Source organism: Orbicella franksi, chromosome 3 (genome assembly GCF_964199315.1).
Source record: "Orbicella franksi chromosome 3, jaOrbFran1.1, whole genome shotgun sequence".
NCBI lineage: Eukaryota > Metazoa > Cnidaria > Anthozoa > Scleractinia > Merulinidae > Orbicella > Orbicella franksi.
The window spans coordinates 30,044,872-30,060,850 of record NC_138147.1 but is presented as its reverse complement, the minus strand read 5'-3'; the positions used below and the strand labels follow the sequence as shown (position 1 = coordinate 30,060,850).

The 15,979-nt window shown below is 36.8% G+C and overlaps 1 protein-coding gene across 1 annotated transcript in view; it reads left to right on the top strand.

The window, feature by feature from the left end:
* LOC145481838 (chloride channel protein 2-like) overlaps nucleotides 1-15,979 on the top strand; it is a 31,900-nt gene that overhangs the window by 12,645 nt on the left and 3,276 nt on the right. Inside the window, exons 4-25 of the mRNA XM_081460387.1 lie at nucleotides 210-335; nucleotides 822-907; nucleotides 3,881-3,928; nucleotides 4,425-4,502; nucleotides 4,724-4,802; nucleotides 5,396-5,521; nucleotides 6,930-7,014; nucleotides 7,107-7,214; nucleotides 7,395-7,479; nucleotides 8,543-8,698; nucleotides 8,978-9,047; nucleotides 9,642-9,752; nucleotides 10,253-10,350; nucleotides 10,601-10,710; nucleotides 11,500-11,633; nucleotides 11,821-11,977; nucleotides 12,530-12,599; nucleotides 13,041-13,113; nucleotides 13,380-13,435; nucleotides 13,704-13,748; nucleotides 14,750-14,854; nucleotides 15,654-15,740. Coding sequence (XP_081316513.1) covers nucleotides 210-335; nucleotides 822-907; nucleotides 3,881-3,928; nucleotides 4,425-4,502; nucleotides 4,724-4,802; nucleotides 5,396-5,521; nucleotides 6,930-7,014; nucleotides 7,107-7,214; nucleotides 7,395-7,479; nucleotides 8,543-8,698; nucleotides 8,978-9,047; nucleotides 9,642-9,752; nucleotides 10,253-10,350; nucleotides 10,601-10,710; nucleotides 11,500-11,633; nucleotides 11,821-11,977; nucleotides 12,530-12,599; nucleotides 13,041-13,113; nucleotides 13,380-13,435; nucleotides 13,704-13,748; nucleotides 14,750-14,854; nucleotides 15,654-15,740 — 2,093 coding nt within the window. The remainder of the gene's footprint in view (nucleotides 1-209; nucleotides 336-821; nucleotides 908-3,880; nucleotides 3,929-4,424; nucleotides 4,503-4,723; nucleotides 4,803-5,395; nucleotides 5,522-6,929; nucleotides 7,015-7,106; nucleotides 7,215-7,394; nucleotides 7,480-8,542; nucleotides 8,699-8,977; nucleotides 9,048-9,641; nucleotides 9,753-10,252; nucleotides 10,351-10,600; nucleotides 10,711-11,499; nucleotides 11,634-11,820; nucleotides 11,978-12,529; nucleotides 12,600-13,040; nucleotides 13,114-13,379; nucleotides 13,436-13,703; nucleotides 13,749-14,749; nucleotides 14,855-15,653; nucleotides 15,741-15,979) is intronic.

The following is a 15,979-nucleotide window of genomic DNA, read 5'->3' as shown; positions in this document are numbered from 1 at the left end:
TATCATTGACTTGAATGTTTCATTGAAATTTGTGGAAAGAGTGTTTTGCCAGTTGTTATTGTTGTTAAATGACAGCCAGTGTCACTCATTTTTAAATGAATGTTACAAGCAACTTAAAGTAAATAAATATGGTATACAGGAGAGATAAAGGACGATGACTTTTAACAATAACATTGTATTAATTGTTTTTGTTATGTTTAATGTTTCAGCCCATATTTGGTTGTACAGTTTACCAAGCAATACTTTCCTGCAGTATATTGTCTGGATTTCGTTTCCTTTAGTCCTTGTAACTTTTTCTGTTGGATTCACTTACCTTGTTTCTCCTCATGCAATAGGTAAATCATTTTAAGCTCAACATATATGTCTGGAGATGCAATTATTAGGAGTCAGTTTGCCATTCAACCAACAGTACTTTTTGTTTAGTAATTTCACTTGCTAGTATGGGCAAGTAAGAGTACACCAACAAGTGGTATACAGTTTCCATTTTCACTGTGTGAACATCAATTGGCTTTGCATAAAAAAAAGGTTATTCAATAAGATTGGTTGGTCAGTCAGTCTGCCAGTCGGGCAGTCAGTAGGTTGAATAGTAAGTTGGTCGGTCAATCTCGCAGTTGGTGTGTCAGTCAGCCAGCCAGTCAGTCAGTCACTCGGTGAATCGATTATATTCATTTGATTAATGGCAATTGTATTAATTTATTACTTATTGATTCACAAGTAAGTTTAATTAATCAATTAGTTAATGGCTTAATTATTGTTTGATAAATGTAATTTTATTTTCTAAACTCCAGCATTTCATAATTTCTTGTTTGGTTCTTCTTTAGGTTCAGGAATTCCTGAGATGAAAGTAATTTTAAGAGGCACAGTATTAAAACGCTACCTGTCACTTAGAACATTGATTGCCAAAGTGGTAAGTTGAAGAAGCTAGTCATAAAAGGGGATAAGTGACGATTTTGGTTGCTTTTCTTTTTTCTTGCTCCAAATTAGCTGAATTTTTGCATGTGGTCTTCAATGTAATAGAAAAACGTGTTCCTGTATTTTTGCCGCTGGTTTTTGCTTCGCTTTATAAAGACGCCGCTAGGAAAACCGAGTGGTTTTTTGCATACGCAATATCCTGAAAACGAAGCAAGGTTTAGCGCAAAAACTACGGGACATTGCTAAACATACCTAAACAAAACTCTATGCAAAATTTGGAGCGTTTTCGACAAAGTTCACTTTTGATTAAAATACCTAACGCCCTTTTCCCGCCGAGGCTGCAAATAAACGAAGCCGGGCCTTTGTTATGATAAACAGAGCCGATCCTTTGTTATAATAACCAAGCCAAGCCTTTGTTATAAGTCGAAGTCTCGCCTCGGTTTATCATAACAAAGGATCGGCCCGCCGCGACCGCAGGGACTTTGATCTCACTTAGAAAGCAGCAAAATGTCAATTTCACGCAACGTATAAGCTCAAAAATGTTGATTTTAGGTCAAAAAAGGTTAAAATGTTGATTTCACGTTAACGCGTGACGGCAAGGATGTTGGTTTCACTTAGAAACCAGCAAAATGTCAATTTTACGCAGCGCATAAGCTCAATGATGTTGATTTCAGGTCTAAGTAGGTTGAAATGTTGATTTCACGTTAACGCGTGACAGCAAGGAGGTTGATTTCTCTTAGAAACCAGCAAAATGTCAATTCCACGCAACGTATAAGCTCAAAAATGTTGATTTCAGGTCTAAGTAGGTTGAAATGTTGATTTCACGTTAACGCGTGACGGCAAGGAGGTTGATTTCTCTTAGAAACCAGCAAAATGTCAATTCCACGCAACGTATAAGCTCAAAAATGTTGATTTCAGGTCAAAAAAGGTTGAAATGTTGATTTCACGTTAACGCGTGACGGCAAGGAGGTTGATTTCTCTTAGAAACCAGCAAAATGTCAATTCCACGCAACGTACAAGCTCAAAAATGTTGATTTCAGGTCAAAAAAGGTTGAAATGTTGATTTCACGTTAACGCGTGACGGCAAGGATGTTGGTTTCACTTAGAAACCAGCAAAATGTCAATTTCACGCAGCGCATAAGCTCAATGATGTTGATTTCAGGTCTAAATAGGTTAAAATGTTGATTTCACGTTAACGCGTGACGGCAAGGATGTTGGTTTCACTTAGAAACCAGCAAAATGTCAATTTCACGCAGCGCATAAGCTCAATGATGTTGATTTCAGGTCTAAATAGGTTAAAATGTTGATTTCACGTTAACGCGTGACGGCAAGGATGTTGGTTTCACTTAGAGACCAGCAAAATGTCAATTTCACGCAGCGCATAAGCTCAATGATGTTGATTTCAGGTCTAAATAGGTTAAAATGTTGATTTCGCGTTAACGCGTGACGGCAAGGATGTTGGTTTCACTTAGAAAACAGCAAAATGGTAGGAGCCCATGATGGGCTCCTGAAAATGGTAATTTCATGCAACGTATAAGCTCAAAAATGCTGATTTCAGGTCAAAAAAAGGTGTAAATAAAAATAAAATGAAACAAATAAACATTTTAATAAACACTTTTTCAAATACGGCAACGTCTTCAATGGCTAAAAAATCACGAGATAAAACATAGTTTTCGACAAACGCGATCGTAGCTTTATGTCACGCACCGCCATAACTTCCAAGTTCAAAATGCGCTGGTACCTCTTATGCCTGATGAGGACAACAACTTTGGCGGCTGTTTAGTTTTGGATTTAAGAATTTGATGACTCCACGTGAAAACGCTCTATAAATAGGGCTGACAGATTAACAGATTAACCCTTCTGCACAACGTACGGGTCTCCATACATCTGCATGTCCCCTGATCCCAGAAGCTCAAAACACTACAAATCATGCCGATTTGAAATAAAATCAACGCAAACTGGATCACAGATCTGTTACAATCGATCGCCACTTGCTGGCCATTATTATGTTTAAATCTAGTTACCAGTTCGAGAAACGTCCGCAGAACGTAATTGCAATGCATGCCGGGAAGGGTCTTTACACCTCGTGCGCGGGAAGACATGGCGGTCGATACAAGACAAATTTTATAAGTCTAAAACCAGTTCTCGCTTTCCAAACTTTGACGCTAGCAACGCTTGGCAAATGGGCCACAACTCACCAGAGGGTATTTTTCTTGGGCAAGAACTGCTCTTGGACTTTGCTACCTGGCTCGATCTGACTTCGAATGCCGATAACACGATTACGGAATATCAGCTGCCTTCGAAGTTTCAGAACACATTTTGATTCTTTAAAACGTGCTGATGACTTACGGGTTTATCGAGGCTTTATGATGCCTCTCAACCACCAGGTAGGCACACAAGGTACTTTAAAACAATGCTTAAGATATTAGTTGACAGAGCTCTAATGCGGCACATCTCTTTTTTGTTTGATGGCATTTCGTTTGACGCTCGATCGATTCACGTGTTGTGTTCACGTCACAATAACCGGTGTAAACAATCCGTTCCCAGATTTCCGCTCTATATGCTGTGGGATTTGGTTTTGACTTCATACACTATAAACAGTCTGCCTGTTTGCTGTTCAACAAATAAACTCCTAAAGACATGGCTAGGAAAAGCCAAGTTTTTTGCCTACGTTTTAACTCGAAAACAAAGCAAAAACCAGCGACAAAAATACAGAACCACATTTTTCTATTACATTGAAGACCACATGCAAAACTTCAGCTAATTTGGAGCAAGAAAAAAGAAAAGCAACCAAAATCGTCACTTATCCCCTTTTATGACTAGCTTCTTCAGTTAATTGATTGCATACATTTCAAATCATTTTTAAGCATGAAGAAGAAAAACCAAGATTGGCCATAAGTAAATTATTTCTTGTTAATCACCAAATTATTTTAATTTGGTTTTGCACTATTTTTTTGTTGGTTTGTAGTTTGGCCTTCTTACAGCTCTGGGAAGCAGTATTCCTATAGGAAAAGAGGTGAGTTATGATTTATGGGGTGATACATACATAATTCAAGGAGGGTTAGGGAGAGAGTCAGTTACGGAAAATCTTGTAATGACTTTGTTTTTGAGGAGGTGTGGTGGCCTCATCTTTAGTGCACTTGCCTCTGGATGGAGGAGTCCGGGTTTGAGCCCTGGCTGGGAACATTGTTTTGTGTTCTTGGACAAGACACTTTACTTTCACAGTGCCTCTCACCACTCAGGTGTATAAATAAGTACTGGCAATTATTCTAATGCTGGGAAGTTACCCTGCAATGGATGTCCACGATGGACTAGCATGCATCTTATCCAGTCCTGGAAGGTAGAAGTACTCGCATTCACTTCATGTTACAGAAACCAGAGATAAGCACCAACCAGAGGGGCCACTGGGCTTGTATACATACTTTACCTTTACCTTGAAATGACTTTTCCATTGGATGAATTTAAAACCTTATTGTTCCCCTCATTTTTGTTCTTCTCCTTGATGTTTACAGGGCCCTTTTGTGCATATTGCAAGCATGGTTGCTCGATCCATGGGGAAGTTTGTGGCATCATTTAAAGGCATATATACGGTAAATGTTTTTTCTTTAATTTGTGCTCTTGACTAATTAAATTAGCAGGTTTGAGGAATATTTTTTTGGTTAGGTCATGGAGTATCGAGGGCTCAAATCCCATCAGTAACTTGGATTTTTTCCATTAAGTTGATGCTATTTCTACATTTTAATAGTTTTCTGGATCAAGAAAATTTAATCACATTTTTTACTTCTCATGAATGATTGTTGTTTCCTTGTAGAATGAGTCCAGAAATACAGAGATGTTAGCAGCAGCATGTGCTGTTGGTGTATCAAGCTGTTTCGGGTCTCCTATTGGAGGTGTGTATGTATGCATTTTTTGACCAAGCGTGTGTCCATGATGGCTGCATATCAGCCAAGTTCCTATTTGGGTATTTATGTACAGAGAACATAACAGCTTGCGCAGGGTTTGGTTGAATTTTCTGCTCTTGGAACCACCACTATTTATAAGAAACCTAGTTTTAAGTCTGTACATGGTAAGTAGCCATAGTTGCAATATATTGTGCAAGTTATAATTAGTCAACATCTTAGTAATGCATATTAACTGACATTGTATTTTTTAAGATTGGTTTGACTCCTGTTGAATACAAATGTAATCACACTTGCCAATAACCAGGCTTTTAGCCAGGATTTGAAAAGTGGGTGTCAAAATGTGCTCAAATCAACAATTTATAAGGCAACATATGAAAAATTAATAAAACAATTTTCTTTAAAAAGTGGCCATCCAAAGGATGCCTGAATGCCAGTCTGGCTAAAAGCCTACTAATAAGTACTGCATGTTAATTGTTTTCTGCTTGAATGTGAACTGTACATCACGGTCAGTGTTACTGAAAGTCTTGTTTCTTAGTTTCATTGTACACAATTTTATTTGAATTTGTTCATTGTTTTAACAGGGGTTCTATTCAGTATTGAAGTAACAGCCACTTATTTTGCTGTGCGAAATTATTGGCGTGGATTCTTTGCTGCTGTGTGTGGAGCACTGATGTTTCGTCTTCTAGCTGTGTTTGATAAGGAAGAAGGTCAGTGTTCATAATCTGGGATTTTGCTGTGATGCTAATAAGAGATTACTGGACAGTGTTATGTAGGCGCCATTCATAAAATTCATACAAAACTACATCTGGGACCTGAGTGGCTTATGTTCTATATCCTCACTAATAAGGTTATTGATGATGTCAATTCTCGCTTTTTCAAGGTTGTTTGTGCAAACAGTTAATTTGTCTAGCATACATTGTACATTAAAAAGAAAATTACATGGTGGTTTGAAGATATGAATTTTTTTTAATACGTAAAAACAATATTTTACTCTCTTGTAGTGCTTGTTCTTGAAAAATTATATTGTTTTTATCACTCAAAAATATAATTCATATCTTTGTGCTGTTATCTAATATCTATTATATCAGTACATATATTGTGTAATTATTAAAAATGGAATTCATATCTTTGTGCCATTATCTAATATCTATTACATATCAGTACATGTATTGTTTCCAAAAGGTCTAGATAGCAGCAGACATGTAAATATTTTAAGGAAAACGACCAATTTTTTAAGTTTGCAAGACATGTTTCGACAGAGCTTCTGTCATCTTCAGTTGAATGAATGATTACAAAGCAAGTTGAATAATAAGTAGGCAAAAATGCTAATTAAGACAAATAGTAACAACAAGAACGTGAAAAGGTGTAAGTTAAAAGGATAATTTTAGATTTACATGGTGTAATTGCTGATTGAGGGAAGGTAGTTCTTTTTGAATATGAATAGCCTCCTTTATCTTGAGTTGAAAGCTGGTAGTGGCGTGATCTAAAATATGAAAGCAGTCTATTGAACACAATGAGCGACAACGTTCAGAATTCTGAAGATGTTTGAAGATGTAAATCTAAAATTATCCTTTTAACTTACACCTTTTCACGTTCTTGTTGTTACTATTTGTCTTAATTAGCATTTTTGCCTACTTATTATTCAACTTGCTTTGTAATCATTCATTCAACTGAAGATGACAGAAGCTCTGTCGAAACATGTCTTGCAAACTTAAAAAATTGGTCGTTTTCCTTAAAATATTTACATGTATTGTATAATTATTATTGGTACCTTTTCAGTGCTTGAACATCAAACATCAAATCTTCCATTCAGTCATTTTAGTTCTGACAATTTGCAAGTTCATCTAGACAGTATCCCCAAATGTTAATCATTTGACTTTCCCCCTCTAAAGAAATTACAATTTATTAGTGTTGTGGATTAAAAACATTCATCAGCGTTAAGTTACATGATTCTTCCAGTATGGTTTCATCATTCATTATAAATACAGTATTGCTCAGAAGTAACCTAACACTTGGCAAAAGGCGTTCCCTGTTACGTTACTTGTGAGCGGTACTGTGTTATTACTTACTAAGAACTTGCAGCTTTTACAGCTTTGTAATTTTGTTTGTTTGCAGAAACTGTAACTGCTCTGTTCAAGACAAATTTTCGCCTGGACTTTCCATTTGATGTAGAAGAGTTCATTGCTTTTGCATCAATAGGGTAAAAACTAGAATTTGCCTGTTTATCGATCTGCTATTCACTAGCTTTGACTGATTCATGAAACTGAATTGTGATGAAATCTTCTTTTGCAGGTTGTTTTGCGGTTTTGGAGGAGCCCTGTTTGTATTTACTCATAGAAAGCTTGTTGATGTTCAAAGAACTCACAAACACACCAAGGTGGCAAAGTTTCTGTCAAAGAAGTAAGATTTGGATAACTGTGTTTATAATAACTGTTGGGTCATAGCTGCCTCATGTTTTAGAAACCAGAGAACATCACGATATCAGTTACACCATTTGTACTACCCATCGAGTGAGAATTATTAGCAATTGTAGTTAATTTTTAAGCTCAAAGACTTACCTTTAGTCATTTCTTTCCACAGCCATTTCATGTATCCAGCTGTTGTCATCTTCATCATTGCTACAATAACGTTTCCTAAAGGATTTGGACAGTTCATGGCAGGAGAGGTGAGGGTCAGCTTCAGTTCATAACAGTTACATTGCACTACTTTCAGGGGTGTCTCAAAAACTAAGACCTAAGACCTAAGACACCCTCCGAATCTCAAAAACTAAGACCTAAGACTCCCTCTGAATCCCAAAAACTAAGGCCTAAGACACCCTCCAAATCTCAAAAACTGAGACCTAAGACACCCTCCGAATCTCAAACACTGAGACCTAAGACATTCTCTGAATCTCAAAAACTTAGACCCAAGACACCCTCAGAATCTCAGCAACTAAGACCTAAGACCCTCTCTGAATCTCAAAAACTTAGACCTAAGACTCCCTCCAAATCTCAAAAACTAAGACCTAAGACCCCCTCTGAATCTCAAAAACTAAGACCTAAGACACCCTCTGAATCCCAAAAACTAAGGCCTAAGACACCCTCCGAATCTCAAAAACTGAGACCTAAGACACCCTCCGAATCCCAAAAACTTAGACCTAAGACACCCTCTGAATCTCAAAAACTAAGACCTAAGACACCCTCAGAATCTCAGCAACTAAGACCTAAGACCCTCTCTGAATCTCAAAAACTTAGACCTAAGACACCCTCTGAATCTCAAAAACTAAGACCTAAGACCCTCTCTGAATCTCAAAAACTAAGACCTAAGACCCTCTCAGAATCTCAAAAACTTAGACCTAAGACACCCCGTGAATCTCAAAAACTTAGACCTAAGACACCCTCTGAATCTCAAAAACTAAGACCTAAGACCCTCTCAGAATCTCAAAAACTAAGACCTAAGACCTGCTCTGAATCTCAAAAACTTAGACCTAAGACCCCCTCTAAATCTCAAAAACAAAGATCTAACTAAGATCCCCTCCAAAATCTAAGCCTCCGTTTTCAGAATTGACTTTTGGCATACATGTACATATATAATGAAATGGAAACTTGATCCTTAATGAACAAGGGAAATATTTGGAGCTAAAAAAGTAAATTTAACACACTTTAGGTTCTGAGTTGAACAAACAATGTACATTCTAAACCTTTAAGGATATAATAACCTTCCAAGGTATTTGTTGTTGTTGTTGTTAGTTGACGTCAAAGCAAGCAATAGATGAGCTGTTTATGAACATCACATGGTCTGAAGCAAGAGAGTCTGAGGATCAAGCCAGCTTGAACGTTCTAAAGCACTGGGATGGGGCTAATACTAACATCTATGTCACCTTGGTCATATTCATTGTTCTCAAGGTATGTTGTCACTTAATCATCAGCTGTGATTGGCTAGGTGACTCTGGATATTTGTTTTTATTAGGTGTGCTGAGTCTACAGTTCATGTTCATAGAAGACAACATTTACATTTTTTCAATGTGTTTTTTAATATATTATTTATTTATTTTTTATTTTTAAACATTTAGACTGTTAATAAAGCAGCTCTATCAATATGTTGTTTAACCCTATTTTCAAATGATTGCGGCAACAATTTCCGGTAGTTTGTAATTTAGGGGTTATGAACTTTTTTTTTGACAGTTTATCATGACAGCTGTGTCAGTAGCTTTGCCAATTCCTGCTGGTGTCTTCTTCCCAGTATTTTTAATAGGTAGGAGAAACCCAAGTTATTAAATAACTAATTAAAAATTATTTATTGATGTTTACTTAATAATTTTTGTCTTCCTCTTTCGGGAGGGGTGGGCTGAATTGTATAGTTACACTTTGTATATTTTTTGTTAACTTAATAATTTTGTTAACTAGCTATTTGTTTTGAGTCGATAGTGTAGCTTTGGTGTTTCTGCAATTTTTTCTTAAAGTTTCATTCAAGAAATAACTAAATAATGGATCGTAATAACTGCGTTATATTAATTCCATGGTCTCCCAACGATTGGGCATGGTCAAGATGCTCAAAAAGTTAGTTGTTTCTGCTAGTATAAGTTTCAATATGGAAATTTTTGCTTTTTCAATGTCTCATGCGGGGGTTTCATTAACTTTTTCAGCAGGAGTACAACTGGTTTTCATAGGCATGCAAAATGTTTTGAACTGAACTTTGTTATAGGAAAATTTCCTGTGGATGAGCAAACCAAGTGGACAAAATCATCCTCATAGCTGGTCAATTTGCCCGGTACCTGGCCCTTAATGAAATCCTTGCTCATGTGGAATGGCCCTCTCACACATCTGCATCTTTTTTTTTCATCTTCAGGAGCAGCATTTGGTCGGCTTGTAGGTGAAGCCATGGCAACATGGTTTCCTGACGGTGTGAACTCTGGAGATGCTGTAACACCCATTGTCCCAGGGGGGTATGCTGTTGTCGGTAAGTGGGTGGAAAGAAAGTTCATGTATATTAATGTCCAAAAACTATGTAAGATGAAAAAATCCTCTTGATAGTTTCAAAATGTAACTTACTTACTTACTGCCCTTATACCTATGTGGGGTAGCGTGTGGGGTAGCAACAAAATTTCTCCACTCCTGTCTGTTCTGGGCTAGCTTCCGAATGGTACTCCAGTTGTGGTTAAGGGTCTTCAGCTGCCTCAGCAGTTCTCTGCCAGGTGACTGAAGGTCTTCCTCTTCTTCTTCCTCTTCCTTCAAAATGTGAAATTTACCTAGCTTTCTTTCTTATCAGCTAATTCTGGATCAGTCCATGCTGAACTTCTTTAAAGCTGTTTTAAACCTATCTGACTCACCTTACGAAATTGTGTGAGCCTAGAGACTAAACATTGTGATGGTCTTTCCTTAATTGTGGAGCTGAGATAAGAGGATATTAAGTTAATCAGTTTAATACTCATACTGATTGTTGTTTTGTTTGTGGTACAGGAGCAGCAGCCATGTCAGCAGCTGTGACACACACTATATCGACATCTGTGATTGTGTTTGAGCTCACAGGACAAATCACTCACATTCTCCCTGTTATGGTATGTTTATTGTGCCATCAACTGTCTGCCAAAGCACTTTATTAGTAGCTAGACACTCGAGTGTGTCCTGTTAGAAAACCTGAGAATCCATTTTATTGGTTAGAACTATTATTGCTATCCATTTGCTGGTAGCACATGATTGGACTCACACAGTTGGCCTAAAAAGCAAAAATTTCTCTTAGCCTACCTGATTTTTGACTCAGAAATATCAGAAATTGTAGGTTTCTGACTGTTGCCATTTTCTCTACAGATTGCTGTGTTGATAGCTAATGCTATCGCACAGTGGTTGCAGCCATCATTTTACGACAGCATCATTCAAATCAAGAGGCTACCTTACCTTCCCGACTTAACAAAAACTCAGTAAGTATGCATAATGATTAGCTTGATCACAAATTTAAAATCAAAGTTCTGCAGAAATTGACACGCTGCTTCATGTACCTGTAGGCGGGGATTCTAATTTTGGTATGAGTCATTTTATGGATGCCTCAGCTCCTGTGTCACAAACTTCTGGACAAGTTTTAAACTAAAGACTTCCGAATGAACCACACAAAAATGAGAATTTATCTCTCATCACAAACAAAGGCTTCCAAGATTTTGAGATCATATTAAAAGTTTCTGTTGCCCAATCTTTTAGAAATACATCTAGTGGTAATATAACTACGGTATATCACAGTATACCACTTGAAAGTGTTGCATATTATGCAACGCTTTCAAGTGGTATACTGTGGAATATCCCACAAGTTACTTGTCTTTTCTTGGTATATGCATGAGCCTTTGGAGAAGTGTGTATGCCAAGAAAATACAAGTGATAAGTGGGATATTCCATCATGGTATATCACAAGAGAGCATTGCTTAACTATTTTACACCATGCCATAGAAAATACAGTGCCCAACACACCAATGTGACATGTGTGTTGTGCATGATGGGAAAGTTGGATGTAATACCATCAAATGTACAATGGCTTTCCTATATTCTGATTGCCTGTATTTTCGATGGCACGGTATAAATGTTACTTATTTCCCCTTTTGTCTTATGGTTATTTGCTTTCTTTCAGGATCAGGAGTGTTCAGATCTTCATGTCCCCAAAAATGAACAGCTCTCTATAAGGCCAATTAATTTTTTTTTCTGATTGTTCTTTTATCTTTCAGGGTTTACAACTTGCTTGTTGCTGATATTATGAAGACCAAACTTTTTTACATCTCATATCACACTAAATATGCCGACCTCAAGGATCTACTGGAGAAGTCAAATCACAGGTCATATCCACTAGTGGATTCTGAAGGTACTGCAGCTATCATTCTTAGATACAGTTTCATCTAAGGGCATCTGCCCTTTTCTTCTGTTTAGCATCATCCAAGGTTTAGATCAATGAGAGAAATCAGGAGGCTTGATCATGCTACTTCTTTAAGCCTTGAATTGTTCCATTGACTGTGACATTTATTTATTACAAATCTTTACTTAACTTTAAGATTCTATGATCCTCCTTGGCTCCATTCAGCGGCCTCAGCTCCAGTCTCTTTTAAATCAACACATGCAAAAACTCATCCATACCAGCAGTAACGCAGAGAGTGAAGATGCGTTATGTGTGAGACCTGAGACACCAGACTCGTTGCAGTTACAGTCTGAGTAAGTATTGGTGGAACATTGAAAGAAGTTATAAGAACCATAGAGATGCAAGGACAGATTACTGAGCAAATAACTTAATTGGATATGAAGTTGTTCAGTACCATTTATTTTTGACTAGAAAACTAAGGCACTTTTTTCCTAAATATTTCTCTGATTTTACGCCTTCAAACAACTTGATCATTAATTAAATACATTTTCATATTGCCGTCTCTTCAGCATCATAATTTGTTGCAATAGATCTGTTGTATATGCTTTTATAAAAAAACATGTTTTTTCCCAGGCTTGTAAACTGCAATCTGCTATTTACTGTATGTGAACTTATAAAACCTAATAATTTTGTTTTCAAAGCAAAAAAATAATAGATTATCTGGCCTTTTTGATATTAATAGAAATTATGCTATTTCCTGGCTGTGGTCCATCTGACTATAGAATATTATTGTGGAATACTGCGTCTGTTCAAGTCTTGCCGGTGGGTGTAGTTTGAAGCCACACCCTAAAGACGGCACATAACACTTACTTATTAACTGTTGTCACTGATAATAATTTTTTCAGCAAAGAGAGCAGTGATGATCAGGGCCCTCCTTCAGCTAAACTTGAAGTGTCAGCTGATGTATCCATAAAGGTATGACATCTTGTACTCTGACTTGTAGTTACTTTGTGTGTGTTATTTTTGACTGAAAAATTTAGTACCCTAACTTCCAAAATGGTGAAATTTTGTTGTTGTGAGCATTTTCCTGGTGCTACCTTGACTTGTCCTTGGTACATATAGTTCCCAGCTAAATTCCTTTGTCTTGCCATGTAAACAGCCAATAGGTGGGCCTTCTATGAGGTTGGATTTTTATCTGTGAATAATTTCTTTGAAATGTTACTGCTTATCTTATATTAGAAAACATGAATAACCAGCCCTCTGCTTGTAATTATGCTGACTGACCTTCCACTGCAACTATTTTCAAGATAGGTACACTATCAGAGAGAATAATAAATATTATTATAATTAATAATAAAAAAGCTGCTTTTCAAGAAATTTTTTTCAATTTTTTTTTGTTCTATTCTCTTGTGTCAGAGAAAAGATAGCCAACCTCAGGGAGCAAGTCAAAGATCTTCAACAGGAAAGTCTTTGTTAGAGAAAATTCCAGGTAACATCATTCTACAGCAGTTGACCTATCTGTAACAATGCTTCCTTGCCATTTCATGTAGTTTGCAGTATGTTTTAAGCTTTTGACATCAGGTAACTTAATTTTACATAACATATAAGCATACTACTTTTCACTTTCTTAGCTCCAGATAGCAGGGTTTATATAAGCTAAACATAGTGTTTTTCATCTGTTTGACCTATATTTAATGGTCCAGGATTGAATCATATCAAAATAATAACATGATTGTTTCTTATTTTCTCTCTTAGTTCCTGCAAGACTTCATAGACTGTTTGGTAGTGCATCACTTCTGGATGATGCTGAGGTTGGTAGCAAAAGCAACCAGTTATAAATGTGATTTTTGTGCTGTTCCCCTTTCTCAGTGATCTTGTCAGAAGTCTTAGCTGAAGTTCACCAATCAGTTTTGCAACCTGGATGAGAATTTTTTTTGTTGAAGTCAAGATTCTGACAATCCTGTCAAGGGCTGTTGTTAACTCCTGTTTGACTGTCTGTGCAGGATTTCAATGTTTTTGTTTGCACGTTAATTACTATTACACCACATTGATGTGTTTTTTTTAAAATTAATTTTATAGAAAATTTCTGAAGCATCTGACAAAGACAGTCCAACTGCAGAACAGGTGAGTTGCAGGTCAAAAAATAAATCGATTAGTTCCTGTAAGGAAGGGGTAGTAACAGGGCAGTATATGACATTTGCACACTGCAGACTACAGACTACAGACTACATTTTACACCTACATGTAAATGCATGTAGTGCTCGGGTTAGCCTGAATATCACTCAGGTTAGCCTAAATAGTGCTCAGGTTAGCCTGGTTAAGGTTAGCTCTCAGTAGAAGAATTGGGTGTATGATACTACCTAAAATGTCCACAGTCTGCAGTCTGCAAATGTCATACACCAGCAACAGGGTATGTACATGTATAGGCACTGAGAAGGGAGTATCTTGCTAAATCCATGCAGCACCGATCTCATCATTCTTGAATGTGGACCTCTTGATACGAAGCTCTCTGTAATTAACTTAACCCTAAGACTGAGGTAACTATGTTTTCTGCCCATGAAAGTCCACAATTTCCAAAAAGTTAATTGCCATCAACATGTCTGTCTGAATTAGTCATACTAGCTTAGCTGTAGTAATGTTATCAACAAGACTCCATGTCTTAAATCCAGTATGTTCAGACACAACCTCTCTAAGTTGGTGTGGAATATTTCACTGCCGTAATCATACTTCACCAAGTCTACATGTAAATACCTCTTTCTCAGTGTATGCATGAAATATTACTGGCCATAGTCAAAATTCTAACACAGAGCAACATGTAAGATCTGCTAGGCACCTGTTGATGGCAAGTTAAAATTAGGTTAATTTTAAGCATGGAGTTATAAATTGTTACTCCTAAATATCCCAACCTAAAAGATTCTGGTCAGAGTTTTGATGATCTGAAATTGTCTTAAATACGGTTTCCTTGATGCATAAGATTTTTTCCCCAGACTAAGTTAAGCTAAATCCTAAAACAGTTGACAGTGACAAAGTTATTAGTTTTGTGATTTTTCCTGGTGAACAGTTCATGATTCAAACATTGATGATTGTGTTGTTAGAACTCTCTTTTTATTTGATTGTTTCTACAGCAACTTCAGTGGGAGAAGGAACTGTTACAGAGACCTGTCGACTATAGTAGCTGCCAGATTGATCCGGCACCATTCCAGCTGGTAGAAAGAACATCTCTGTTGAAGGTAATTGTTGAGCAATGCAGAAACTGTAAAATCATGAGGGGAAAAAAGTTCTTTGTCATTTCGCTCAAAATAAGGTCTATATGGTGAGCTCATTTTGAAAGTGAGTCTAGCAAAAATACTAATAATCTTAGACTTAATAAAATACTAAATGATGTCAGTAGTATTTTGACACTTTGAAACTTGGATCACCATGATTAATTTAAATTGTCTAAAATTTCTAGGTATATGGGTTATTGACGAAGTGTGAGGTCAAGATGGCTGGATATTGGCCAAGTTCTTTTTTTGCGAGTTTATGGACCGAGACGGAGTCGAGGTCCATAAACTTGCCAAAAAAGAACGAGGCCAATATCCAGCCATCTTGACTGAACAAGCTTGGTCAATAAAGGATTTATTATATGGCTTTCGGGGAAATTTTTCTTGCGGGACACGGCGGGTAGTCCCGAGTGGGCAAGATAGCTCCATCTTGCCCGCTCGGGTAGCCAATCACAGTGCAGGATTTGCTTCATCTTGCCCACTCGCGGAGCTAGCCATATAATAAATCATGTTATTACCCTGATGAAAGAAAATATGTTGATCTGGTGCTTCATTATTCTTCTGTTTAAGTTAACACGAAATAATTGTCTTAAATTTAATGTGAACAAAATTTTGTGTTAATAAATAATAAATAATAAGTGAAGTGAAGTGAATAAATAATAATAATACTTTTTGTTTTTATAAGTTAATGAATTTTATTTATTTATTTTTTATTTAACACTCAAATTCAATTACACAGGTGATCAAAATAAATAATTTCTTGCAGGTTCACAAGTTATTTGCACTTCTTAATCTGTCACATGCCTATGTGACCACTCTAGGGCGACTGGTGGGCGTGGTTGCACTTAAAGAGGTAAGCATTAGTAATAGTTTGTAAATTAGAACACCTTTACAGCATATTGATAAACAGTGCCACATGGAAGTGCTGCTTGGTAGCTTTCATTTCAATGGTCGTGAACTCTCTGCTTAAAGGTTTCATCCACAGAGTTAAAAGTTAGAACCACCTTGTACAGCAAAGTAGAGTGTCACATGATCATGTTCTGTTCAAAAGCTTTCATTTGAATATGGGTTTCACATGTGATTCATGAGCTG